Source organism: Somniosus microcephalus, chromosome 33 (genome assembly GCF_052327205.1).
Source record: "Somniosus microcephalus isolate GS21.2 chromosome 33, FLI_Smic_1.0, whole genome shotgun sequence".
NCBI classification, from domain to species: domain Eukaryota; kingdom Metazoa; phylum Chordata; class Chondrichthyes; order Squaliformes; family Somniosidae; genus Somniosus; species Somniosus microcephalus.
Window position 1 is genome coordinate 21,643,591 of NC_141019.1, and position 27,370 is coordinate 21,670,960.

At 47.7% G+C, this 27,370-nt stretch overlaps 1 protein-coding gene across 1 annotated transcript in view; it reads left to right on the plus strand.

Annotated features, from left to right (window-relative positions):
* Positions 1–26,684, plus strand: part of LOC147096998 (aryl hydrocarbon receptor-like) — a 48,392-nt gene extending 21,708 nt beyond the window's left edge. Inside the window, exons 7-11 of the mRNA XM_085972721.1 lie at positions 8,589–8,791; positions 15,552–15,661; positions 18,110–18,251; positions 20,602–22,453; positions 26,583–26,684. Of these exons, the coding sequence (XP_085828847.1) occupies positions 8,589–8,791; positions 15,552–15,661; positions 18,110–18,251; positions 20,602–22,453; positions 26,583–26,594 (2,319 nt within the window). The 3' untranslated portion in view covers positions 26,595–26,684. The remainder of the gene's footprint in view (positions 1–8,588; positions 8,792–15,551; positions 15,662–18,109; positions 18,252–20,601; positions 22,454–26,582) is intronic.
* The last annotated feature ends 686 nt before the right edge of the window (positions 26,685–27,370 follow it).

The window sequence follows — 27,370 nt, forward strand, 5'->3', positions numbered from 1 at the left end:
TCATATTGTTACTGAGGTACTCCTCAAACAGACATCAGCTCCTCTATAACTAACACAGTTCAGAAGGATGTTCCCGATGGCGGGGAGTCCAGAACCAGGGGTCACAGTCTAAAGATAAGGGGTAAGCCATTTAGGACAGAAATGAGGAGGAATTTCTTCACCCAGAGAGTGGTGAACCTGTGGAATTCTCTACCACAGAAGGCAGTAGAGGCCAATTCATTAAATATATTCAAGAAGGAGTTGGATATATTTCTTAAGGCTAAAGGGATCAAGGGATATGGGGAGAAAGCAGGGACAGGGTACTGAATTTGGATGATCAGCCATGATCTCATTAAATGGCGGAGCAGGCTCGAGTGGCCGAATGGCCTACTCCTGCTCCTATCTTCTATGTTTCTATGACTACTGTTTTGCGGTTACATGACCATTGTTCCTCATAAGTTTTGCCCTTACCAATCTCCTCACCTGCCCATTCTTCACCAATAGCAACAAGTCCCTTGTATTTTTTATATAAAATAGTGATGGTCAGGGAAAATGATGGCGACATGTTGGGGATAGGGCGGGGGGCAGGTGGAAGGTGCTTTGGGTTTGGGTTAGCATTCCAACACATGCCTATTGCCATTTGTACAAGTACCTCAGGAGAGGAGGGGGGACAAACTGGGGCGAAAAAACGACTGGCAAACATTTGTGCGGCAGCGTACTCAGCTGTGAGAGTTTCACCAGTGCCCCTCATCAGGGGGCACTCATTGTAAGACACAGAGGGTTGACTCTGTTCCAGGCACCTCCTTGAAAAGCTCCTTCCAAAAGCAACAAAAGGCCTTGAATGTGGGAACAACTATGACGCATTGGCATCTGTACAATTGTTTCTTGTGGTTAGCCAGAAGTAACATTCCTTACACTGTGTTCCTCCTATTCAAATATTATCCTCCCATCTTGATTTGGTTACACAAAAGATAACTCCGCTCACGTCAACAGACTAAGCAGGATTGAATTCCAGTGGATTGTGCTGGACTCTTGCACTGTCAGGCGATGCTGGCAGGACTGAGTTACTCTTTTAGATGCCCTCGCAGTACTAAGTGAAAGCCATTCTTTGGTAACCCCTGCCTCCGTTACACTGCAGGATCCAGAGCAGAGGTGCCTCACTTTGCCAACACCAGCACCAGTGAGGCAGAACAGACAGAGCCTGACATCCCCTGAATTATAGATCTCCTGCAGCTACTCTAAAATAGAATCACAAAGCAACCGATGAAAGATGAACAACCTTGGAGCCTTGTTAACAGCTTGGAGATTTTATCTCCTCTTTTCAAAAACAGTGTGGCTTTTCAAAAGGATTTGAAGTCTTTTTAGCAGCTCAAAAATACACATGATAGAACAGAGGGAGAATATAACAGCAGCGAGAAAAGCTGTGTGTTTTGCACTTTAACTTACATTCTCCAATGTAGGGAAGACAACAGAGTTGACGTTATGAGTGGGTTGTCCTCAGTATCGTAGTCTTTTGTTTTAAGGGTGATTTCCCCCACCCCCCCTCTCGCTCACCTGAAGGCACTCACTCTTGCTGGAGTGCAGTTCCAGAGGCCATGGCTGCCCTCCAGTACCTCACTGGCCATTCTTCACGTACAAGACTCGGCAGCGACCATCAGCAGGCTGTTTGACCACGTGAGGGGCAGCACAGTCAAACCCACTCCTGTCCTTGCCCAACATGCATGTACTTTCCAGCAGGAGTCAATGGATAGTGAACAGGAGTCTGTTATGAATCTTATGATCCATGAAGAAAGACTCATGAAATAACACTGGACGGCCAGCTGGTGGCGCCGTCCAAGGCGTATAAATACTCGGGCGTGGGCCCAGCTTGCCCAGGACATTTTGTAAGACAGGAACTAGTGAAGTACAACTAGACCTCCATGTTCTGAAACAAGTTGATTAAAGCCTTGCTTTATACTTGAACCAAGTTCATAGTGAGCTTTATTACGTCAGAGTCTTTGTTGATTTTTTCCCCTCTTTCCTAGCCATGGGGTACTGAGGACAACTATAGCATCCCTGCTTCCACCCTTGCTGCGATCAGGTAATTGAGCAGAGACTGGACACTGAACCTGGCGCCTTCCTGGTCTGTCTGGTTCATTACTGGGCAGTGCATTTACCCACTGAGCCACCAGGGGAGCCCTCTTTGGTGTTTTCTCTGCAACCACTAAATCTAGGGTTGAGGCAACCAACTGAAGTTTCAACATTCAATTATGATTCATTTCCATGCACTTGACGGACCTCAGTCTGAACTGAACACTTGAGATATAGAGCAATAGAATTAAAATCATAAATCAAAACTGAATCTGCAGCAATGCAGGAGTCTGTACATTCACAGGTCTTAGCAATATCATTCAGCACTTCTTTACACAAAGGGTAGTGGAAATATAGAACCCTCCCCCCCGCTAAAAAGCTGGGGGGTCAATTGAAATTTTCAAAACTGAGATTGATAGATTTTTGTTATGCAAGGGTATTAAGGCTTACGGAACCAAGGTGGAATGGTGGAACAGACTCGAGGGGCTGAATGGCCTCCTCCTGTTCCTAGTTCACATAGCAAAAAACTCTTTAGGTGAGTCCTCAAAAGGGGTTTTATTAGAAGAGCCTTATCCTCAGTGCGTGGAGAAGGACAGCTTCTTCCTGACAATGGGACGGGGGGGGGGCGGCGGTCACGGTTGGGGAAAGAGGTGACTAGTGATGATGTGAAAGTGGATAAGTATTCTGCACTTTTGCTTCATTATATTTGGGGATCGGGGAGTATTTATGTAGCACTTTTTCTCAACATTAAATGGATGAGATGGAACCTATAATTTAACCCCGTTGTAAACCTGACTCATGCCATATCAACATCCTATCAATTAATTTGGGATAGTTAAAATATGTATACAAATGTCATATATGCATACCCACTCATCAAGTTGTAGTGTATGTACCCGTCTACCTTTAAGAGAACTATTGTATGTAACCGTTCACCTTTAAGAGAACTATTTTAGGTGTGGCACTACTTTGTTTGGCTTCTGTATACGGTAATACCGACGGTGACCACACCAGTATATAAGTGTTGTGCCAGGAGTTATTGGGCAGATTCGCCCTGACCTTCGAATAGTAAAGTCCTGTTTTAAGTTACTCTTGGAGTCTGTGTATTAATTAACTAAACAACCCACAGACTTTACAGTGGCGACGAGTCCGATCGTACCCTGCGGCAACAATACGTCCGAAGCAGTTAACGAGCGTCGAGAAGAGGCAACCGCCCTCGTCGTTCTGCTGGGAAAAAACTCGAGGCTGCAGAACTAGAAAGGAGGAAGAATTTAGAGACAAAGACTTCCATCAGCAACAGGCACTGACTGTCCCTTCTGCCACGGTGAGGAGTGAGCCGATCAGCACGAGAAGCAAGGCGGCCACGGTGACTGTGAGTAAGGGAAAGTAAAATGAATAACCGGAGGATAAGGGCGGTGCACTCGACCACGGTCGAGGGGGAAAGGAGCCGGACAGAAGTCGGGCCCAGAGGCGCTGAGACTGGGGCAGCGTGGAGCAAGGAAGCCGCAGTACAGACAGGCTGGGGGACGCAACGGCGTCGTGAGACAGCTAGACTGCGACCGGCGAAAAAGGCCGGGCAGCGACTGAAGCCACGAAGCGCTGCGACCGGGAACGTAGGCGCGGGAAGAGATAAACTCAGCCGCAGCCGGGGGAGGGAAGCACCGGACTGCGAGACGGCTGGGAGAGGCGTTTGGGAGCCGAGCGAGCGGGAGAGGCAGAGCCGACCAAGGGAGACTGCGCGAGAGCCAGTCCAGCGGCTGAAACTGTTCTCCGTCAACGGGGTGTACCCAGCGCCGGTAGAGCCGAGCGAGCGGGAGAGAGACCGAGCCCGAGCAAGGGGAACTGAGCGAGAGCCAGCCCAGCGGCTGAACCTGTTCGCTGTCAACGGGGTGTACCCAGCGCCGGTTGCCCTGCCGAGAAAAGGGAAAGCCCTGAAGCCGACGCGCAGGCTGTGAACCTGAAAGCCAGCGGCCGTCGCCTGTGGGGGGAAAGTGTACCCCTCCCGCTAGGGAAGAAACGCGGGAAGCCGCCATTAGGCGGGGAAGAAGACAGAAGCGGGAAACCGCCATTGAAGTGGGCGGGGAGAGAAGATAAGCGCGGGAAACCGCCATTTTCGCGGGAAAACCGCCATCTTAGAGAAAAAAAAATAAGTTAAAGAAATAATTCGGGGTGTTATCAGAAAGAGAGGAAGATGCCTAAGCGTGGTAACATCAACGATTTTAATGCCGAGGTAGAAGACTGGGCCACGTACGTGGAACGCATCGAGATCTATTGTGAGGCCAATAAAATAGAAGAAGATGACAAAGCTATAACCTTGCTAAACTCGATGGGCGCGAAGACATACGGGCTCTTGAAGCATCTACTATCACCAGCTAAACCGGCGGATCAGACTTTCGATGATATTGTGGCTGTTCTGAAGGATCACTTGAATCCCACACCGTTGATGTTGGCGGAACGATTCAAATTCTATGCGAGAACGCAACGGAAAGACGAAAGCAACGCAGAATACTTGGTCGAACTGCGTAGACTAGCGAAATACTGCCAGTTTGGAGGGAATCTGACAGAGGCATTGCGAGACAAGTTCGTGTGCGGGTTGGCAAAGGAAGGAACGCAAAAGCGACTACTCGAAGAGAACGACCTTACACTTGACAGGGCTGTCCTTATTGCAGCATCGCACGAAGCCGCAGCGAAGGGAACTGCGGAAATGCAGCTAAAGACAGCAGCACTAAGTGTGGATCAAATTACCTCGACAACAACAAAATGCTATCGTTGTGGGAAGACAACACACGACCAGAACCAATGCTGGTTTAAGAACCAGGAATGTAGGAAATGTGGCAAACTGGGTCACATAGCTAAGGTATGCCGGTCAGGGAAGAAGACCAACAACCAAAGGACCAACAACCAAAGGAAGCCATCACAGGAAAAGTACAACAAGGTACACAAGGTGGCTGAGAAGAGTTCAGACGAACAGAATTCAGACTCAGACCCAAACGGCCAGGAGCTGGGTAGTCTGAGAATTCACAATGTGAGTAAGGAAGCTGACCTACAAACTATCTGGGTCATGCTAAAAATAGCTGGAATCCAAGTGAAAATGGAGTTGGACACTGGATCAGCTCTATCAGTCATAAATCGAAGGGATTACCACCGGCTATTCTCACATATACCCTTAAGAGATACCAAGTTCGTATTGCAGACATACACGGGGCATAAAGTATACCCCATGGGAAAGATAAGAGTCAAAGTGAGAGATAGGGGTAAAGAACACCCAAGAATGAACTTATACGTACTACATGAGGGAGGACCACCACTTCTAGGACGGGAGTGGATCAAGAAAATAGACATGGAATGGCACTATCTAAAAGCCATAACGAGTGAGGACTCGGTGCAGACAATCAGCTCAGATTCTGAAACGGATGACGATAAGACCAACCCAAATATGAAAGACAAGGCTGAAATGGACTTGCCGACGAAGGTTGGAAAAACGAAGGCATGCATAAAGGCTTATGCTCCAGAGAAGAACAAAGTTTCAGAGCAGAACTCCACCGAACAACGACAACCTAGTTTGACAGAAAATTCTGAGCCTGTTCAAGTTACGGACATATCCATGACGGAAGAACACCGAGCTCGGACTCAAACTTATTTCAAATCACGACAACAATTAGAACAATTGAGTTACCGTCTCGTACAAGAGATGAAAACAATGAAAAAGTTCTATGACACCGAATGGGAGAATCTGGAAAGACAACAGAAGCAGCTAGCTCAAGCAGAGAGCGACCATAGAGCCATCGTGACCAATTACCGATCACATCTCCCTTATGCTGTTCAGGAGTTAGAATATTTGCAGGAAGAAGCAAATGAAGAGGAATCTTCAGGAAGCCAGGATTTTATTCCAGTTCTTCTCTACGACTCCTTACAAGCAGAGTGTGAGAAGTTGAAAGAACAGTATGAACAGGCCCAGGCTACAATTCTGGAAGGGGTTAACTCGGCAACCTCCGAAAAGCTAGTTTCAGTGGAAGCATATGAGCAACTGAAGGTTGAACATGAGCAAGAAGTCCAAAGGCTGCAGGAAATTCTTGATGAGCTCAAGGCCAAGACAGACTCATCGGTAGAAGTTCCATCCATAGATGAGAAATTAGAGGTGAAAGACATGGCAGAACATGAAAGACAAGGTGTACAAGAACTCATAAAAATATTAAAGGAAACCCAAGACAAATATGGGGCGGCAATGACCGAGATTCAACAACTTGAAGAACAGATTCAACTGGGAATCCGTTCAGTGGAAGAAAAGGGAACTGTAAGAAACACAGAGACTGTAAGAATGGCCTCTGAACATGAGCTAGAGAGCATCAAGGCGCAACTTCTCCGAGCGCTGGAAGCCAAAGTACAAGAGGAAAAGAAGGTGAAAGCATTGGAGGAAAAGGTGGATGAAATGGAGAAGACTCTGACCCACAGTGTTCCCGTGGAAGAGTTAACGGTCAGCCAACTCCTTCATATGCTGAAGGACAAGACTCTACAATGGGAACAATCTGAACACGAGCTTCAATCTTCAAAGGGAAGGAGTTCGGAGCTCTCAAAAGTTATGGAAATAGCTGAGGTTGCAACACAGATTTTACAGGGATGCCAAAAGTACGCTGAATCACGTCAATGTGAACAGCAGAATGTTGAAACAGCTGCTCCAGTAGAAGGATTGAATAGCCTGATCAATCAATCCCCGAGGGAAGGGGAAGTGTTGAAATCACAAACGAGGTCATTAGTGAAGGATTTGCAGGAAACCCAGGAAGAGCGGGATGAATATGAACACATGAAGAAGTCTCTTCAGGAAAGATGTCTAGGGAGGGAACAACAGTCGGCTAACGTCCAGTTGGGTACGGAAGAAGTAGCAGGCCCTCTCGCTAGACTAGCTCAGGACGACACCGAATATTACCATGACCTGTTGAGTGACACGGAATATTACGATGACTTGGTCTGCCCAGCTTGTGATGAAAACTCCCAAAGTGCAGAAATCAGGATGAAGCACTTAAAGTCTAAGGAACATAGGGAGATGGTGGCGCTACAGCTGGCAGCGGATAAGGGAGCCCCGAGAGTCTCCAAGAAGCAGAAAAGAAAAAGATGAAGCAGAAGACGATAACCATCTAAATCATTATCACTTCTATCAGATCATGCACGTGGGCCCCACGAAGGGGGCCAAATCAGTTGGAAAGTAGGAAAAATTACCAAGGCAGTCCAGCTGTTTGTAAAAGTCAGCACTGCTGGTTCAGCAGGACGGAAGTTCAAGCTGTTAAGCCAAGGGAAAGACTATTGGATGAGTCACGCTAGAAATGTGAACCGGCTACACCACAGAGATGTTGTTCAGACCGAGTCAAGACCAGAGACTGAATCTGTGAACTGTTCCCGCAGAGACTGAATCTGTGAACTGTTTCCCGCAGAGACTATATCTGTGAATTGTTTTACATGAAGTTGATTATATGTTATGTTTAATGGGGAATAAGTATGTTGTAAGCTAAAAAGGGAGGATTGTAGTGTATGTACCCGTCTACCTTTAAGAGAACTATTGTATGTAACTGTTCACCTTTAAGAGAACTATTTTAGGTGTGGCACTACTTTGTTTGGCTTCTGTATACGGTAATACCGACGGTGACCACACCAGTATATAAGTGTTGTGCCAGGAGTTATTGGGCAGATTCGCCCTGACCTTCGAATAGTAAAGTCCTGTTTTAAGTTACTCTTGGAGTCTGTGTATTAATTAACTAAACAACCCACAGACTTTACACAAGTCACACTTGTTGTTGGTAAAACTAGTGGGATAGAGATCCCAGTTTAGAAGATAGACCATTTGCCACATTGGGAACTCACCAGAGTGAATAATATTGACTGCTGGCTTTTCTAGGAATTATCTCAAAGGGCAATGAGGCCCATGTAAGTTAGTAAGTGGAATATATTTCAATATCTGATAATAAAAATATTTCTATTCATGTGAGTGAACAGAAACTGAATCGAAACTTTCCTCTACCCCCAGGAGGTGGACTAAAAGCAGGCAACCAGAGAAACCTCTGCCCGCTCTCACATAAATGGCGCTGTCATCATTTTTCATGAAATGCTTGCTCTAGATTTCAGGAGAATGTTTCCCTTCTGTATCTTTCACGCAATGCTGTGTGCCATCTTCTGTTTTTGGTCTGTCCTCTTCTGACATGAAAACCTGCTGATTCCTCCCAAAGGCTAAGTTGAGTATTAGTGACATTTACCACAGGTCCATCTGCTGGGTGCAAGGTAGAGACAACATGGGTGGTTAGGTCAGGTTCTTAAGCTACCACGGCTGCGGTAGGCATAATGTTTGAGACCAAGAGGGGCGGAGATGTGCCATGTTACTCCCCCATCACTTTGCACATGCTCTGAATACAGGACCAACAAGAAGCTTGAATTGGAATTTTTTAAAAAGGTTTTGTGTATACCAGAATATATACATGCAATTTAAAATTGCAACCACCCGCTGGAGCAGATGTGCTTAATTGAAAGGCCTGAGTGTATTTGTCTCTGAACAGGTCCTAAATATACAGGGCAGATTGAAGTTTCTTCATGGACAGAGCAAAACCGCTGAAGATGGCTCCCTGGTCCCAGCACAGTTTGCCCTGTTTGCTATAGCATCACCACTCCAAACTCCTTCCATTTTGGAAATCCGAACAAAGAGCATGATCTTCAGAACCAAGCATAAGCTGGACTTCACACCTATGTCTTGTGATGCTAAGTAAGTATCAACCAACACAATAAGACACTCGGCCTATTGATCCCAGGGTTTCTCAAGAGATGTTGCAGCAATCCAGCCTTGTGTTTATTTGCAGACCTATAGTAGGTGCTTTAGGGTTGTTTTTTTACTAATTTACTTAATTGCTTTTTTAATTTATTTCTTTCCCTCCTGAATTTCCCAGTCTCACACACCTTCCCACTGAAAGGACAGGATGCACACTTGCTCTCACAGTTCCACCAGTGCTTCTCCACAACTGAGAGAACTCCAGGAGGTGGGCAAGAGCAGGTTATGGTTGCTAACCTCTCTCCCTTTCGAGAATCACGGGCAACAGCCCCAGATGATTCATTTTTCACTTCCTTAGCTCAGGGCACTCAGACCAGTGTTCCTCTGTCTCTGTCTCTCTCTCTCTCTCTCTCTCCCTCTCTTTTCTCACTTTCTCTCTCTTTCCTCTCCCCCTCGTCCCCCCTCTCTTTCCCTCTCTTTCCGTCCCCCCTTCCCACTCTCTTTCCATCCCCCCTCTTTCCCCATCTTTGCCCCCTCTCTCTTTGCGCCCCCCTCTCTTTGCCCCCCTCTCTTTGCCCCCTCTCTCTTTGCCCCCCTCTCTCTTTGCCCCCTCTCTCTTTGCCCCCTCTCTCTTTGCCCCCCTCTCTCTTTGCCCCCCTCTCTCTTTGCCCCCCTCTCTCTTTGCCCCCCTCTCTCTTTGCCCCCCTCTCTCTTTGCCCCCCTCTCTCTTTGCCCCCCTCTCTCTTTGCCCCCCTCTCTCTTTGCCCCCTCACTCTTTGCCCCCCTCACTCTTTGCCCCCTCACTCTTTGCCCCCCTCACTCTTTGCCCCCTCACTCTTTGCCCCCTCTTTCTTTGCCCCCCTCTCTCTTTGCCCCTCTCTCTTTGCCCCCTCTCTCTTTGCCCCCTCACTCTTTGCCCCCTCACGCTTTGCCCCCTCACGCTTTGCCCCCTCACTCTTTGCCCCCTCACTCTTTGCCCCCTCACTCTTTGCCCCCTCACTCTTTGCCCCCTCACTCTTTGCCCCCTCACTCTTTGCCCCCTCACTCTTTGCCCCCTCACTCTTTGCCCCCTCACTCTTTGCCCCCTCACTCTTTGCCCCCCTCACTCTTTGCCCCCTCTCTCTTTGCCTCCTCTCTCTTTGCCCCCTCTCTCTTTGCCCCTCTCTCTTTGCCCCCCTCTCTCTTTGCCCCCCTCTCTCTTTGCCCCCCTCTCTCTTTGCCCCCCTCTCTCTTTGCCCCCCTCTCTCTTTGCCCCCCTCTCTCTTTGCCCCCCTCTCTCTTTGCCCCCCTCTCTCTTTGCCCCCCTCTCTCTTTGCCCCCTCACTTTACCCCCTCACTTTGCCCCCTCACTCTTTGCCCCCTCTCTTTGCCCCCCTCACTCTTTGCCCCCTCACTCTTTGCCCCCTCACTCTTTGCCCCCTCACTCTTTGCCCCCTCACTCTTTGCCCCCTCACTCTTTGCCCCCTCTCTCTTTGCCCCCTCGCTCTTTGCCCCCCTCGCTCTTTGCCCCCCTCGCTCTTTGCCCCCCTCGCTCTTTGCCCCCCTCGCTCTTTGCCCCCCTCGCTCTTTGCCCCCCTCGCTCTTTGCCCCCTCGCTCTTTGCCCCCCTCGCTCTTGCCCCCCCTCGCTCTTGCCCCCCCCTCGCTCTTGCCCCCCCTCGCTCTTGCCCCCCCTCGCTCTTGCCCCCCTCGCTCTTGCCCCCCCTCGCTCTTGCCCCCCCTCGCTCTTGCCCCCCACTCGCTCTTGCCCCCTCGCGCTTCCCCCCTCGCGCTTCCCCCCTCGCGCTTCCCCCTCGCTCTTCCCCCCCCTCGCGCTTCCCCCCTCGCTCTTCCCCCCCCTCGCTCTCCCCCCCCTCGCTCTTCCCCCCTCGCTCTTCCCCCCCCTCGCTCCTCCCCCCCCTCGCTCTTCCCCCCCCCGCTCTTCCCCCCCCTCGCTCTTCTCCCCCCCTCGCTCTTCCCCCCCCTCGCTCTTCCCCCACTCTCGCTCTTCCCCCACTCTCGCTCTTCCCCCCTCTCGCTCTTCCCCCTCTCTCGCTCTTCCCCCTCTCTCGCTCTTCCCCCTCTCTCGCTCTTCCCCCCCTCTCGCTCTTCCCCCTCTCTCGCTCTTCCCCCCCTCTCGCTCTTCCCCCCCCTCTCGCTCTCCCCCCTCGCTCTTCCCCCCCTCGCTCTTCCCCCACTCTCGCTCTTCCCCCACTCTCGCTCTTCCCCCCCCTCGCTCTTCCCCCACTCTCGCTCTTCCCCCTCTCTCGCTCTTCCCCCCCTCTCGCTCTTCCCCCCCCCCTCGCTCTTCCCCCTCTCTCGCTCTTCCCCCACTCTCGCTCTTCCCCCCCTCGCTCTTCCCCCCCTCGCTCTTCCCCCTCTCTCGCTCTTCCCCCTCTCGCTCTTCCCCCCTCTCGCTCTTCCCCCTCTCTCGCTCTTCCCCCTCTCTCGCTCTTCCCCCCCCTCTCGCTCTTCCCCCCCTCGCTCTTCCCCCCCTCGCTCTTCCCCCCCCTCGCTCTTTCCCCCCCTCGCTCTTCCCCCCCCTCGCTCTTCCCCCCCTCGCTCTTCCCCCCTCTCGCTCTTCCCCCCCTCGCTCTTCCCCCCTCTCGCTCTTCCCCCCCTCGCTCTTCCCCCCCTCGCTCTTCCCCCTCTCTCGCTCTTCCCCCTCTCTCGCTCTTCCCCCTCTCTCGCCCTTCCCCCCTCTCGCTCTTCCCCCCTCTCGCTCTTCCCCCCCCCTCGCTCTTCCCCCTCTCTCGCTCTTCCCCCTCTCTCGCTCTTCCCCCTCTCGCTCTTCCCCCTCTCGCTCTGCCCCCCTCTCGCTCTTCCCCCCCTCGCTCTTCCCCCCCCTCGCTCTTCCCCCCCCTCGCTCTTCCCCCCCCTCGCTCTTCCCCCCCCTCGCTCTTCCCCCCCTCGCTCTTCCCCCCCTCGCTCTTCCCCCACTCTCGCTCTTCCCCCTCTCTCGCTCTTCCCCCTCTCTCGCTCTTCCCCCTCTCTCGCTCTTCCCCCACTCTCGCTCTTCCCCCTCGCTCTTCCCCCTCTCTCGCTCTTCCCCCTCTCGCTCTTCCCCCTCTCGCTCTTCCCCCTCTCTCGCTCTTCCCCCTCTCTCGCTCTTCCCCCTCTCTCGCTCTGCCCCCCTCTCGCTCTTCCCCCCCTCGCTCTCCCCCCCTCGCTCTTCCCCCCCCTCGCTCTTCCCCCCCCTCGCTCTTCCCCCCCTCGCTCTTCCCCCACTCTCGCTCTTCCCCCTCTCTCGCTCTTCCCCCTGTTTCGCTCTTCCCCCTCTCTCGCTCTTCCCCCTCTCTCGCTCTTCCCCCTCTCTCGCTCTTCCCCCTCTCTCGCTCTTCCCCCTCTCTCGCTCTGCCCCCTCTCTCGCTCTGCCCCCTCTCGCTCTTCCCCCCTCTCGCTCTTGCCCCCCCCCTCGCTCTTCCCCCCCTCACTCTTCCCCCCCCTCTCACTCTTCCCCCCCCTTTCGCTCTTCCCCCTCTCTCGCACTTCCCCCTCTCTCGCTCTTTTCCCCCTCTCTCTTCCCCCACCCCAACCTGCTACTGCACTCTCTCCATGGTTGCCTTACTGCTCTCTCTGTGTGGTCTTGCCATTCCTGCTCTCTCCTGGATCCAGCTGCTGCTATTGGTCTCTCCCGGGCCTTGCCGATGCTGTATTCTCTCCCCAATCCTGCCATTGCTCTCTTTTTATTTGGAGTGTCAGCTGGGGCTCAGTGGGTAGCACACTCGCCCCTGGGTCAGAATGTTGTGGGCTCATGTCCCACTCCAGAGACTTGAGCACAAAAATCTGTGCTGACACTCCCAGTGCAGTACTGAGGGAGGCCTCGTCTGCTCTGTCAAGTGGATGTAAAAGATCCCACGGCAGGGGAGTTATACCCGGTGTTCTGGCCAATATTTATCCCTCAATCAACGTCACTAAAAAAGCAGACTATCTGGTCATTATCACATTGCTGTTTGTGGGAGCTTGCTGTGCGTAAATTGGCTGCCGCATTTTCTGCATTACAACAGTGACTACACTCCAAAAAGTACTTCATTGGCTGTAACGCGCTTTGGGACGTCCGGTGGTCGCTAAAGGCGCTATAGAAATGCAAGTCTGTCTTTTTTTTCTCTCTTGGGCGCTGCTGATGCTGCTGTTGTCTCTCCTGGGCCCAGCTGGTGCGCTCTCTCTCCTCAGTCATTACAGTAACTCAGCCTTGATATTGATAATATATTTTCAATATGCAATGTTGCCTGACCCAACAACAGTGAAACTTTGACAATAGCAAAATACTGCGGATGCTGGAAAACTGAAATAACAACAGAAAATGCTGGAAACACTCAGCAGGCCAGAGCAGCATCCGTGGAGAGAGAAACAGAGCTAACGGTTCAGGTCGAAGACCTTTCGTCAGAACTGGAAAAAAGCAGGAAAAGGAACAGATTTTAAAGCAAGTTTGGGGGCTGGGAAAAGGGGGAGGGGTGAAAGAACAAAAGGGAAGGTCAGTGATAGGATGGAAGGTGGGAGAATTAAAGAGACATTAAGAGATATTCAAGGCGAGAGGAGATGGTAATGGGACAGGTTAAGAAACAAAGGATGGCTCGAGATGAAGTGTAAATTGCGCTGGCAGAATGAAGGACAGCTGCCCTGTGGGAGAGAAGAACAGAAGGCACAAACAAAAAGTGTGGATAATAAATATATATGTGATAGGGACCGAGGTTATGATCTGAAATTGTTGAACTCGATATTGAGTCCAGAGGGCTGTAAAGTGCCTAATCGAAAGATGAGGTGCTGTTCCTCGAACTTACACAGTGAAACTCTTATTGCCCTGAACCTGTGTTGACCAAACAATAATAAGACGTTTGGCCTTAAAAGGACCACAGCTCCACTTTAGCAGCAGAACAATATATACATTACCTGGTATAACACTCCTGTCCTTGTGAACAAATCATCACTCGAATTACCATCACAATCCAGACGTCGCACTTCAACGTGTCACCTTTAGTACAGATGCAAAACTATGTGAAAGAAGAGGAAGCCAGTCATTTCAGAATTGGTTCTTGTGACCTAGAGTCCGAAATTTAGAAGGAGTGACAATTGTTGGATTCACCGGTGTCCCGACAGCGAGGACTTGAACAGTGGCCTTAAAGGGACACACCAGATTAGCAACAAACCACCACAATCACACTCCAGACCCCAGTCTACATATCAGCAACACCATGGGAGATATGCGAGTGTGTCTGTATTTGTATTTACCATTAAACAAACAAGTTTTATTCATTTAGGTGATTTTATAAATTGTAGTTGTAAAAATGAACCTGGTGATTGTATGTCTCATAAAACATAATGCACTACAAAAGATGCAAAAATATTTTTTTATTGGTTTTATTTATTTTAAAATCGCCTCTGTGCCAAAGAGAATGAACTTGATTGCGTAAAATCTCCAAATAAAACATAGCCACAAAAATCAAAATAACCCTTCTTGATTTAATAAATAGAAAAATCAAATACTACAAAAGCGAACCAATTTTGGTGATTTCACTATTCCATTATTTACTAGGTCAATTTGGCCGATATTAATCTTGAACATGGACCCTTCTCCTACACTTCTAACTATACCACCATACAGTCTTTGCCTTGCTTCCTTGAAACAAGCTGAGAACATTGACTTGAAGATGAGTGTGGTAAAACATAGGCGGGACATTTTAACTTTTCTCCCTTGTTGGGAACAGAGCAGGGGAGCAGTTAAAATGGAGTGGCTCCATTTCCAGCACCATTCCCTCCAATTTCCAATTTTAGTGCCATTGGTTTTAGCGGGGGGATGAGGTACCCACTGGACTCGGGCGGGAGCCTCATTAATAAATGCCAATCGGAGTCCTATTATGTCAATAGGACCCCGACGGTATCGTAACCAGGGCCTGAGTGGGGAAACCAAGGTGGGAAGGATGAAGAGGCCCTCTGGGTGACTGAAAACATTGCCTTTGTGCAGCCAGGAGCGCTCGTCTGGGCCCCACAAGGAAAGTTAAGGCCTCTCCTGCCCCGGGCTCCCCCCTTCCATCCCACGAGACCCTGTCAAAGCCCCCTCTTTGCCACTTGCCTGGAAAATGGCCTAATTTTCACCTGCCAGCAGTCGCTTTGTGCCCACTTTCGGCCTGTGGGAAGTTGTCCGACGGTATTTAAATGAGGCCCAGGAGTTAAAGTACCCAGGGCCTGAAACTTAGGCCAGCGAGTGCATTTCACGCTGGCCTTGCTCCCTGCCCACCCGAAATCCAATGTGGGTTAAAATTGACCCAGTAATGTCCTCAGTTTCATGCTGTGCCCATTCTAGGGCCAAATCAGTCCTCAATCCAAGCCATCCTGCCCGCTCACTTGCAATGGCACATGAATCTGGCTCACTGCTCTGAAAGTTTGGATGCATCTAATGTATGTTGGTGAAAAATACTGCCGTCACTCTTTTATGACTTGAAAATAGGGAGAGGAGTGTTGGGAAGATGAAAGTAAACCTACAGATTCAGCTGCAAACTGAAGAAGCGTTCGGCTGTTGGAATGGTATTTTATTGGCTTTTGACCAATTCAGTGAGGCCTCGTTCTGTGGCTGAAGCTCAGCTGAGATCATTAAGTGGCATTCGATACTCACGGTTGAAATATTTTGTAATCCCCTTGTCCGCTCAGATTTCCAGTCAGGACCAGTAAAAACCAGTTGATCGGCTAAACTGATTTCAATTGGAGTTTGGATCAGGACTTCTATTCCATTTAGCCATCTGACCCTAACCACAAATCCTATTTGTGATTGTTTGCTTTTGACAGGGGCAAGGTTATCCTTGGTTATTCGGAGGCTGAGCTGTGTATGCAAGGGACAGGATACCAGTTCATTCATGCTGCGGACATGTTATATTGTGCTGAAAATCACGTGAGAAGTAAGTAATGAGAACCAGTCTCTCCTTAGATCGTTAACTGATACATTTTAATATCAATGCATAGTACACGGTCAATTTAGAATGACAGAGGAGCAGTGTTCCTCTTTTGGTCAGAGGAGCAGTGTTAAGTTTTGTGTTTTTAACTCAAAATATTTTCTTGGGTTCAGTGGCATAGATCACCCCAGTAAGTGAACACTTTCTCCCTATGACCCGGAGTGCGCCTTTACCTAACCAATACCCATGTGAATGCAACAAGCCCTGGGGTTGAACAGGAGAGTTCAATTAATTTTTTTAACAACAGCGGACTTATGAAGACCTCTTGGTAAGAACATGGGGGGAAAAATTCAGTTGGCTGCGCCCGGGCGTGGCACTGCCCACGCCTCCCGCAAAATTCAGCGGGAGGTTAGTGGTGACGCGAACCGGTAGCGCCCTGCGGTGCTGCGCCGCTGGCGATGACGTCATAGGTGTGCGCAGCGCCCCGGCCACGATCTTCGGGAGCGCCCCCTGACTTACCGCCGGATGCTATGTCCGACGGGGTCAGGGGGGTGTACCTGCGGCCGGGGAGGCGCAATTTAAAGGCGAGGTGCGGGGCGGCCAGTTTTGTTGCTGGCCGCCTGCCTGCGCTCCGGTCCCAGACCTCCTGAAACGCCCCCCCGGCCCCCTGCAGAGTGCTGGCTGCGCTCCAAGAGCCCGGCACTTCTCTTGAGTGCCGGGCTCTTTTGCCTGCACTCCCGATCCCCGGGGGCCCAGCTGGGCCCCAGGTCGCGTTGCACAAGGCCCCTCCCCTTTAAGAAGGGGAGGAAGGCCTGCAATACCGCGGCGCGATGTGCCGCAATATTGACTCACAGCACCCCAAGAGGGATGCGGGGCGCTTCCAGTAACGCCCCGCTTCCCTCTTTGGGCGCAACCACTCAATTTCCGGCACGGGGACGCTAATTTTTCCGGGGCGCTACTTTTAGCGTCCCGGCGATGTTAGCGTGGGGCGCTACTCAATTTTTAGCCTAAGCCTTTTAAAGACAGACTTCCAAACTTTGCATCTTATTTTATCAGTTCCTAAACTAGAAAACCCAATGTATAAAATTTAAGGAAATGCAGCTTTGATTTTTTTTCCTGAGATTCTTACAACTGTAGTACAGTATAGTTTATTTTAAAAGTATTTACCTCCTGTAATGTTGGACTGACCAGGGGGGAGATTTGATACATCTCATTGGAAGCAGTTTCCACTCCAATTAAACAGTCTGAGCTCCCCATAGTTACCAGTTAATTCAGCAACTGTTTACTGAATGGTTTATCGCTCACCACCGCATTCTCCCGGCTCTACATGGTCAGCAGTTGCCGCATGGGTGTGCTTTGGAGAGGGCGGTAAGAGGACTGGCGAGGTCCAAAATTGATGAGCGTGCGTCAATTCACTGTTGCATGCCAACTGAAGTCACGCTCCTGGTCATTAAAATACTTGCGGCGAGCGCAGGCAACGGCAGCCTTGCCGAAAATGGCAGCCGCCGCTGGAAGCGGGCGGAAGTGAGGCGGTCGCCATTTTCTTTCAGTAAAACGGGCCTTAACGGCCAGCGCTAAACCCTCCAATTTCTAGGCCTATCTCTCCAGGTTAGAGAGAGCTGCTAAACAAACACCCATAGGATGTTGAATACAAAAAATGTTTGCTAGTCGGGGTAATCTCTGGCATCTCTTGAAGCTCAAGCCCTGTGATTGTAGGATATTCACATCTACTAGCGATCTCACTGGATAGGATGGCACTGCGCTCAACAGATATTAGCATATTAAACCCCCTTTTGTTTCATGGTAGTAACAATGCTTAATTTTTGTCATAAGCAATCAAAATATTTACTGTTTCAGGTGGAATTTTCACCCATTCAGTACAGTTAGAGGACCCAATTTCTCATTTGGCCCAAGACGCCTTATAATTTGACACTAATTGGACTTTTCATTCAGAGAGGCCATTAGGAGGACCGCACTCGATGGCCCAAATGGTCTCCTTCTGTGCTGTGCTGTTCTATGATTCTATCATTATCAGTTGCATCAGGGGTGTGCTTCTGGGCTTGGAGGTGGGACTCATTTTTAAGGCAGAATAGAAGGAGCTCCACGTAATGTCAGAATAGACTTTGGCTAACTTAGGAAATCTTGTTAATGCCACTGTGCAAAAGGTGGAAAATATTCCATTTCCCACTTTATTGAGCACAGTATTCACCTGAAAATAAATAAAAATCCATGTTATTCCACTTTAAAACCTCCCAAGTAGAGCCATAGTCAATGGGGGAATAGTCCACTTTCCTAATGTAGGCTGCACCACCATTGGTGGTCATCATAAAAATAAATGGTTGTCACCACCTATAAGCGACTGCATGGAGTCAAGTCTTCATGTGATAATTCTGGAGGGACAATGATGAACAGAGGATATATATTCAGAAAAATGACTACTATTATGTGTTATAGTGGTGAAAACGGGAGAAAGTGGGCTAACTGTCTTTCGGCTCCTAACAAAGGAAAAACGATGGGCTTGGGTTCAGGCCAATGCTCGTCTGGTCTACAAGAACGGAAGGCCCGATTACATTATAGCAACACAAAGACCTCTGACGTGAGTAGATTGTATTTTTCAACCAGGAGTGATTTATCTCGGAATCTATCGCTGAATGGATACTGTCGTCACTTGAAACAAATACGGTGTGTGATATATTGAACATGATGAAAATCCTGGTCAACATGCTGCAACAAATAACCTTGCGTTACCTGAACATGTGATGCAATCTCAACTTATTTACCTGCATTGCAGTCTCCCTATCTCAGATAGTCAACCTGTTGGCAAAACTCAGCAATTACAGCAGAAGATTATTACACAAACTGCAAAAGGTTGACCATGGTGATAGATAAGAATCTACATGGTAGGGAGAGAGTTGTAATGAGCGACATTGTGGGTTAGAATACTATCATTTCACCCGTGAGACTTTGGTTTAAATCCAGACCGGACTGACTACACAAAAATCTCCTTGTTGTCCAGTGTAAGGGTTCCAAGTGAAATTAGTTTGCTTATAACCCTGCTTATTGCTACAACTCCACAAAACTGCCACTAATTTGGCACTGATTAGCACTAAGAAAAGGGAGAAAGAATGCTAGGAATCAGCCTGAAAATAGATGAGCCACAATGACATTAATGCTGGGAAGTGGATGCAGTGCCGTGGGATCCTCTTCACTTGTGTTGTCCCATCACATCCTCTTCAGTGTTTCGTTGCGGAGAGTGAGGATGTGCAAGGCTTCACAAGGTAGCTCCATAAATGGGAATGTTGTTCGGAAAGTATTTGAACTTGGATTCCAGGGCATGTTCTATTCAACAGTGCATCTTGTGGAATTGTTGCCACTGTCACTTTGAATCATATGACTCTGTGTGTGAGTGGCGGGAAGGGATGTAAGCAGGGAGGGATGGGTGTGCGTGTGTGGTGGGAAGGGTCAGGTGTAAGCGGGGAGTGGAAGAGAAGTGTTGTCTACATTCAAGAGTTCATGATACAATATTATGCAGAAGGACATAGACAGGCTAAGTGAGTGGGCAGAAATTTGGCAGGTGGAATATAATGTTGGAAAGTGTGAGGTTATGCACTTTGGCAGAAAAAATCAAAGAGCAAGTTATTATCTAAATGGAAAGAAACTGCAAAGTGCTACAGTACAAAGGGATCTGGGGGTCCTGGTGCATGAAACACAGAAGGTTAGTATGCAGGTACAGCAGGTGATCAGGAAGGCCAATGGAATCTTGGCTTTTATTGCAAGGGGGATGGAGTATAAAAGCAGGGAAGTCTTGCTTCAGTTATACAGGGTACTGGTGAGGCCATACCTGGAATACTGCGTACAGTTTTGGTTTCCATATTTAAGAAAAGATATACTTGCTCTCGAGGCAGTTCAGAGAAGGTTCACTCGGTTGATTCTGGAGATGAGGGGGTTGACTTATGAGGAAAGGTTGAGTAGGTTGGGCCTCTACTCATTGGAATTCAGAAGAATGAGAGGCGATCTTATCGAAACATATAAGATTGTGAGGGGGCTTGATCGGGTGGATGCGGTGAGGATGTTTCCACTGATGGGTGGGACTAGAACTAGGGGGCATAATCTTAGAATAAGGGGCTGCCGTTTCAAAACTGAGATGAAGAGAAACTTCTTCACTCAGAGGGTAGTAAATCTATGGAATTTGGTACCTCAGAGAGCTATGGAAGCTGCGACATTAAATAAATTTAAAACGGAGATAGACAGTTTCCTAGCAGATAAGGGAATTAAGGGTTACGGGGAGCGGGCAGGGAAGTGGACGTGAGTCTAGGTTCGGATCAGCCATGATCCTATTGAATGGCGAGCAGGCCCGAGGGGCCGTATGGCCTACTCCTGCTCCTATTTCTTATGTTCTTAAACACATCACTGTAATAGCCATTCCTCCTAAATGTTACTGCCCTTCATGTTGCTTACTAGGGAAAGGTTAGGAGAATGTTTTCTGATGCAGAGGGTTGTTAGGAAATGGAATGCCCTACCAGAAATAGTGGGGGAAGCAGACTCCATAATATCTTTTAAAAAGCAAGTGGAATTGAAAAAGAAAAAAGGATGTGGGGCAGTATGACTAAAGGTACACATAGTTAAGGTTTTAATCTTGCATACCAATATGGTTTGAATAAAGAGAAGCTAAGGGGGTAAAAATTCATCTCCGATGGTGGCCTAAAACGGACGAGATTACATCGGCCGCCCCTTATACATCCCGCCTGCTATTCAGTTCTGTTCACTTTAATGGAACTGAGTATCGGGTGGGTCGTATAACAGGCGGCTCTTGCAATTCCGCCCGTTTTGCATTACTGCCCAAGATGAGTTTCTACCCCAATATCTTTAAAGCAGTCTTTTTACATTGGAAATTGTTTCACGCTTACGGAAAATGTGAAAAAAGTAATTTCTGAATTAATTGATAGGGACGATGAAGGGGAAGAGTACCTCAGCAAACGTTCCTTGCACCTTGCATTTACATACTCTACTGGAGAAGCTGTTCTTTATGAGGCTGGAACCTTTGCTCCAGGACTTCCAGATCTTCACCAGGTGAAACGAAAGGGCGGAAAAGCCAAGAAGAGCACCGGGAAGTTTAAACACAGGGAGAAGAGCGAGAGCATTGACCCCAATTCCTTGTTAGGGGCCATGATGAAGCAGGATGAATCTGTGTATGTCAGCCACCCAGCTACAGAACCTAAATGCTCCTTCAATGCTGGTTTTTTCAATGAAATTGGTAAAGATGAAGTTGAGATTAGAATGGAAGGCATTGATCCAGTATCTCTTGGAGAACAAAAGTCCTGCTACCAAGATGATGGTCTCTTAGCTACTTTGGAAAACATCTCCGAGAACAGCCAACACAACCAAGTCAATGTTGAGATACAAAGCACACTACAGGACCTAGGTGTTGAGATGGAAGATCTAGAACTGCTCCTACTTGATGAGAGGCTCATGCAAGTTAAAATAGACCCTAATTATGCTCCTTCTCTGAGCGACTTTTTAACAAACCATGAAATTTTATCTTATGTTCATGATTCTTTGATAAAGAGTAGCGATGGATTAGAACCGGTAGAGGAACAGGCAAGTGCTGCTACTAATGCAAGTAAATATCTAGTGCATGGTCAGCAGTATCAACAACCAAGATGCAGTCAGATACAACAGCATCAAACAACGTTCCAGCAAGTTGACCCAATTCAAAAATCTCTGCTCAGTTCACAGGTGTACGTGGACAATGAGGGGCATTGCAGTGGGCACCAAATATGTGTCAGTAATCAACCAGACCAAAGCAGGCAGCAGCTTCCACAGGCAGTGCACACTGGGCAATGTAATTTGCAGTTGCAAGAAATGGGCATGCAGCAACAACAGAATAACATGCAAGGGTCTATCCAAAATATGCAGCAGCAAATGCGCATTGCTTCAGATCATTTTTGTAATTTACAAATGGAAGCAAACAGAATGGACCACAATATGCAACAACAGGACCAAAACCTCCAGCACTTGCATTTCTTCGAACACAATGTGCAACATCGCTGTAAAATCCCATATGAACAACATATGCAGTCCCTTCAGTCGCATGACGCACATCAACCAGGTGTAAACATGCAGCAGCAAATGTGTAGTGCACCAAACCACCAGCAGCATTGCTCTCGTGATCCGATGCAATGTCAAAGTCAAAGCAATCGTCAAGAGTTGCAACATTGCATACAAGAAGGAGGAGAAAATGAACAACAGCAGCAGAATCAAACTATCCAGTGGTGGCCCCAGAGTGCGGAAGAGACCCAGAGCCAGGGGTGTTGCAGTGTGCCGCAGTGGCCAAAACCAGGGGGGAATATGGCATGTCAGGAAAGTGTCAAATACTACCAGGTCTCTGCAGTGATGGGACCTCCAAAAGACAAAGTTGGCAATTTGCAGGTGACCTGGCCAGAGAGCCAACAAGGCGCAGACACCAACCATCAACAGAAAAATTGTGAGTGGCTTACCCATGAAAGTTGCCCATTTAATTCTTATGGCCCAGAACAACCTGCGAATATTTCTCGTGACCAAACAGCTGTGACTCATGAGTGGCAAATGATCAACCCTATTGAAACTACGTCCCCAAATTATAACAGCCACAGGGTTGTGATGAAGAACACCACATACCCTAGTGGGACTGAAGATGATGTTATTGCTCCTTCATCTTCATCCTGTATTAGTGCTGAATCTTTCTTGCAAATGATGACAGAAGACCAACCAACAAATGATATTGTTGACATATTATCTGCACCAGCATTTCAAAATGAGGTAAGCAAAGATATTTTAGGAAAGCTTTTAAATAAACCTTTTGATTATCTATCTATCTAGCCATATGTATGTCTTTAAAAAAGACTTAAATTTATACAGTGCCTTTCTTACCTTTAGGACATCCCAAAATAATTCATGGTCAATGAATTCGTTTTGAAGTGTAGTCACAGTTGTTTTGTAGGCAAACACAGCAGCCAATGTGTGCATAGCAAGCTCCCACAAACAGCAGAGAGATGAATCAGCAGTTAATCTGTTTTGATAGTGTTGGTTGACGGGTGAATTTTTGGACAGGACACCTAGAAAACTCCCTGCTCTTCTCTGACAATGTGCCATGCAATCTTTTATCTTCACCTGAACAGGCAGGAAGGGCCTCGGTTTAAGGTCTCATCTGAAAGATGACACTTCTTACAATGCAGCACTGAAGTGCCCGCTAAGATTATGTGCTCTGGAGTGGGGCTTGAATCCACAACTTCCTGCCTCAGAGGTGAGAGTGCGGCCACTGAGGCAAGTTGACACCTATGCGTGCCTGTGCGCCAGCCATCCAGTTACATTAATGGGTATCTCGATAGTTTTATTATTTTATACTTATAATAACATTTCCTGAGACAGCAAAAAAAATGTGTGTGTGTGTGTGTGTGTGTAAGATGGTGAAATTGTGATCTAAAATTATCTGTGATCTTACAAAATTGAACATTGTGATACAAGTGCATTCAAAACCAGACTGGACTGTGGCTGAGATCAATATGATTGTGTATATACAGTCAAAAATCATGTGATATAGGCAAATATATTCAAGTTTCACTTTTTAAATTTATCAGTATTGCTTTGCATATAATTTTGCCATAATAATGCCCTTACCTGCCCCAGATTATTGTCTATAACCAATTTTCTACAGATGTTTGTATCTTCTGGTCCGTCTGTCAGTTTTTCTGACTAGTTATCTGTCTAATTTACCTAAATGTCTCTTAGAGATTGGACTAAAAATAAGCTTATTAACCGTTGAGGATTGTCAACAAAGCCTTCAGATATTCAAAGCTCCAAAGGATTTTGTATGTCATTCAAAACTTGGTACAGTAGATGTTTAATTTCTGTGCACATGATGTATTTCACTGTCCATCTTACCATTCAAGTTCTTGGATATAATGTCATGTCATCATCATGGTCAGGGTGTTCCACGTCTAAATATATGTAAATATCCAGAAGAAAGGACAACTTTCAAGAACGATAAATGATGGAATGTTTTTTTTGGTGGTGGGTAAGCTACAATTGGTCTAGGTGTCCCCAGGTTTTTTGTAGGGGGTGTGGCGGGTTCAATCAGGGTTCCCACTCCCAATCACTATCTAGTGACCAGGATTTCCTTGCAGGAAAGTCATGTGTGGACAATGCATGAAAAAAGACTAGGTTCAGATGCAATGCTGCCTCTCAGAAAAATAGCCTACTGACACTCGCTGTTTAAACCTCACATGTGAAGGCTCACCACTTGTACAAGGCACTGGAGGATAACCAGTGCCCATGGGACTATAGCTCAGCATAAAAAGAAAGCTCGCATACGATAGTGCAGTGGTTATGTTACTGAACTAGTAATCCAGAGGCCTTGGATTAATAATCCCACCATGGCAGTTTGGGAATTTGAAAATGTCACCTGGAAATAAAATCTGGTATCAGTAGGAACGTTAGGAACAGAGGGAAGCCATTCAGCCCCTCGAGCCTTCAATGAGATCATGGCTGATCTGTACCTCAATTCCATTTACCTGCCTTTGCTCCATATCCCTTGGTACGCTTATCTAACAAAAATCTATTTATCGCAGTCCTGAAAGCTCCAATTGTCCTAAGATCCACAGCCTTTTGAGGGAGAAAGTTCCACATTTCTCCTACCCTTTGTGTGAAAAAGCGCTCCCTAATTTGATCCAGGAATGGCCTAGCTCTAATGTTAAGGTTATGTCCCCTTGTTCTTGATTCCCCACCAGAGGAAATAGTTTCTCCTTATCTACCCTATCAAATCCGTTTAACATTTTAAACACTTCGATCAAATCACCCCTCAATCTTCTATATTCAAGGAAATACAAGCCAACTTTATTCAACCTCTCCTCATAATTTAAGATGGGCAGCACGGTGGCATAGTGGTTAGCACTGTTGCCTCACAGCGCTAGGGACCCGGGTTCAAATCCGGCCTTGGGTGACTGTCTGTGTGGAGTTTGCACATTCTCCCCGTGTTTGCGTGGGTTTCCTCCGGGTGCTCCGGTTTCCTCCCACAGTCCAAAGATGTGCAGGTTAGGTTGATTGGCCATGATAAATTGACCCTTAGTGTTAAGGGGGATTAACTACGCGGGGTTACGGGGATAGGGCTTGGGTGGGATGGCTGTCGGTGTAGGGACCGGGTGCTAGGGTTTGGATGATCAGCCATGATCTTGTTGAATGGCGGAGCAGGCTCGAAGGGCCAAATGGCCTTCTCCTGCTCCTATCTTCTATGTTTCTATGTTAACTCCCTAAGCCCCGGCATCATCCTGGTGAATCTGCACTGCTCCCCCTCCAAGGCCGATATACCCTTCCTGAGGTGCGGTGTCCAGAACTGAACACAGTGCTCCCGATGGGGCCTGACCAAAGCTCTGTACAGCTGAAGTATAACTTCCACCCCTTTGTATTTTAGCCCCTTTGAGATAAGGCCAACATTCCATTAGCGTTTTGGATTACTTTTTGCACCTGTCCGCTAGCTTTTAGTGATTTCCGTAAATGGACCCCTAAATCCTCCACAGTTCCTAGATTCTCACCATTTAGAAAATATTCCGATTTATCTTTCTTTTACCTCGCACGTGCCCACATTGAACTCCATTTGCCATAGTTTTACCCACTCACTTAATCTGTCTCTATCACTTTGTAACCTCCTGTCCCCATCTGCACTACTTGCTGTCCCTCCTAGCTTAATGTCATCTGCAAACTTGGATATACAACTTCATTCACTCCTTCATCCAAGTCATTAATAAATATGGTTAAAAAGTTGAGGCCCCAGAACTGATCCCTAGGGAACACCAGTTGTCACATGCTGCCAATCAAAGTACATCCCCTTTAACCCATTCTGTGTCTCCTACCTCCGAACCAGTTTCCAACCCAAGTCAAAAGGTTACCTACAATTCAGTGTGCTCTCATTTTTGCTAATAGTAGTAAAAGTGACCACGAAGATGTCAGATTGTCGTAAAAACCCACTAATGTTACTTAGGGAAGGAAACTTGCTGTTCTTGCCTCGTCTGGCCTATATGTGACTCCAGTCCCACACCAACGTGGTTGGCTCCTAACTGCCTTCTGAAAAGGACTAGCAAACCACACAGTTACATTAAACCACTACCAGTGGTTCAAGAAGAGGCCCACCACCACCTTCTCCAGGCAACGAGGAGTGGGCAATTAATGCCAGCCTTGTCAGTAATGCCTACATCCCGAGGATGAATTTGAATAAAATCTTGCATTTATAGAGCGCCTTTCACATTCTCAGGACATCCCAATTAATGACTTTTGAAGCATCGACTGCTATTTTGTAGGCAAATGTGGCAGTTGCATACAGCAAGGTCCCCCAGACAGCAAATGAGAAAAATGACCAATTATCATCGTTTTTTGGTGGTGTTGGTTGAATAGTGCCATGGGATCTTTTACATCCACCTGAACAGGCCGACATCTCAGTTTAGCATCTCATCTGAAAGACAGCACCTCTGACAATGCCACACTCCCTCAGTACTGCACTGAAGTGTCAGCCTAGATTATGTACTGAACTCTCTGGAGTGGAGCTTGGACCCAGGACCTTTGGATTTAGGCCGCAGTGGGACTACTGAGCCAAGCTGCAAATTGATGGAATGGAAAAAATTGAATTGGGGAGGGTCACTCACATAATCTACCACTGATCCACCCAATCTTTCATGTCCTTCATCTTTTTTTTCTCCTCTTGCTTTCCTTTTTTTAACTTTCATAAACAACAGAAACATTTTCCTTGAAGCTTATCCAAAGTTATCCATCATTTCACCTGATATATTTCACTTACGTTTTTTTAGTTTTGCTTTTCTTTCTTCCCTTTGTTCTTTCTCGTTCTCTCTCTCTGTTTTCTCTCCTGGTATTAGGACTCACACCATGTTTTTTTTTTCTCTAGAATTTGCCATGAAGGAATACAAAGTGTTCAAAAGCCTCCTAACTATGAAGGGTTGGTTATTCCATCCAACTGGACCAGAGGTTGGCCTGCTCCCAGGATGAAGAAAATGACATAATTGTGAAAAAGCTTTGTAAAAGGATGAATTTTCAAAACATATTGTCATATTGTTGTCACACAATGAGGAAGGGCAGAGCTGGAAAGGGAAATTCCCTTTTAATATAGGACAGAAAGAAAGAAAGAACTTGCATTTATATGACCTCAGAACATCCCAATGTGCTTTACAGCCAATTAAGTATTTTTGAGGTGTAGTCACTGTTGTAATGTAGGAAACGCGGCAGCCAATTTGCGTACAGCAAGGTCCCACAAACAGCAATATGATAATGATCAGATAATCTGTTTTTTAGTGATGTTGGTTGAGGGATAAATATTGGCCAGAACTCCCCCACTCTAAATAGTGGCCATGGGATCTTTTACATCCAACTGAGAGGGCAGATGGTGTCTTGGTTTAACGTCTCATCCAAAAGATGGCAGTGCAGCACTCCCTCAGTACTGCACTGGAGTGTCTGCCATGGATTATGTGCTCAAGTCTCTGGAGTGGGACTTGAACCCACAACCTTCTGATTCATAGGCGAGGGTGCTGCCCACTGAGCTATGGCTGACACCCCAGCTGAACAATACTGTAGTGGACCACTCCCTCTTGGTACAAAGGAAGGAAAGAACAAGCAGTCCCAGTCGCATTCTGCAGAGACACAATTCTATTGACTAGTCACAGAGGTGTATTGAAGGTG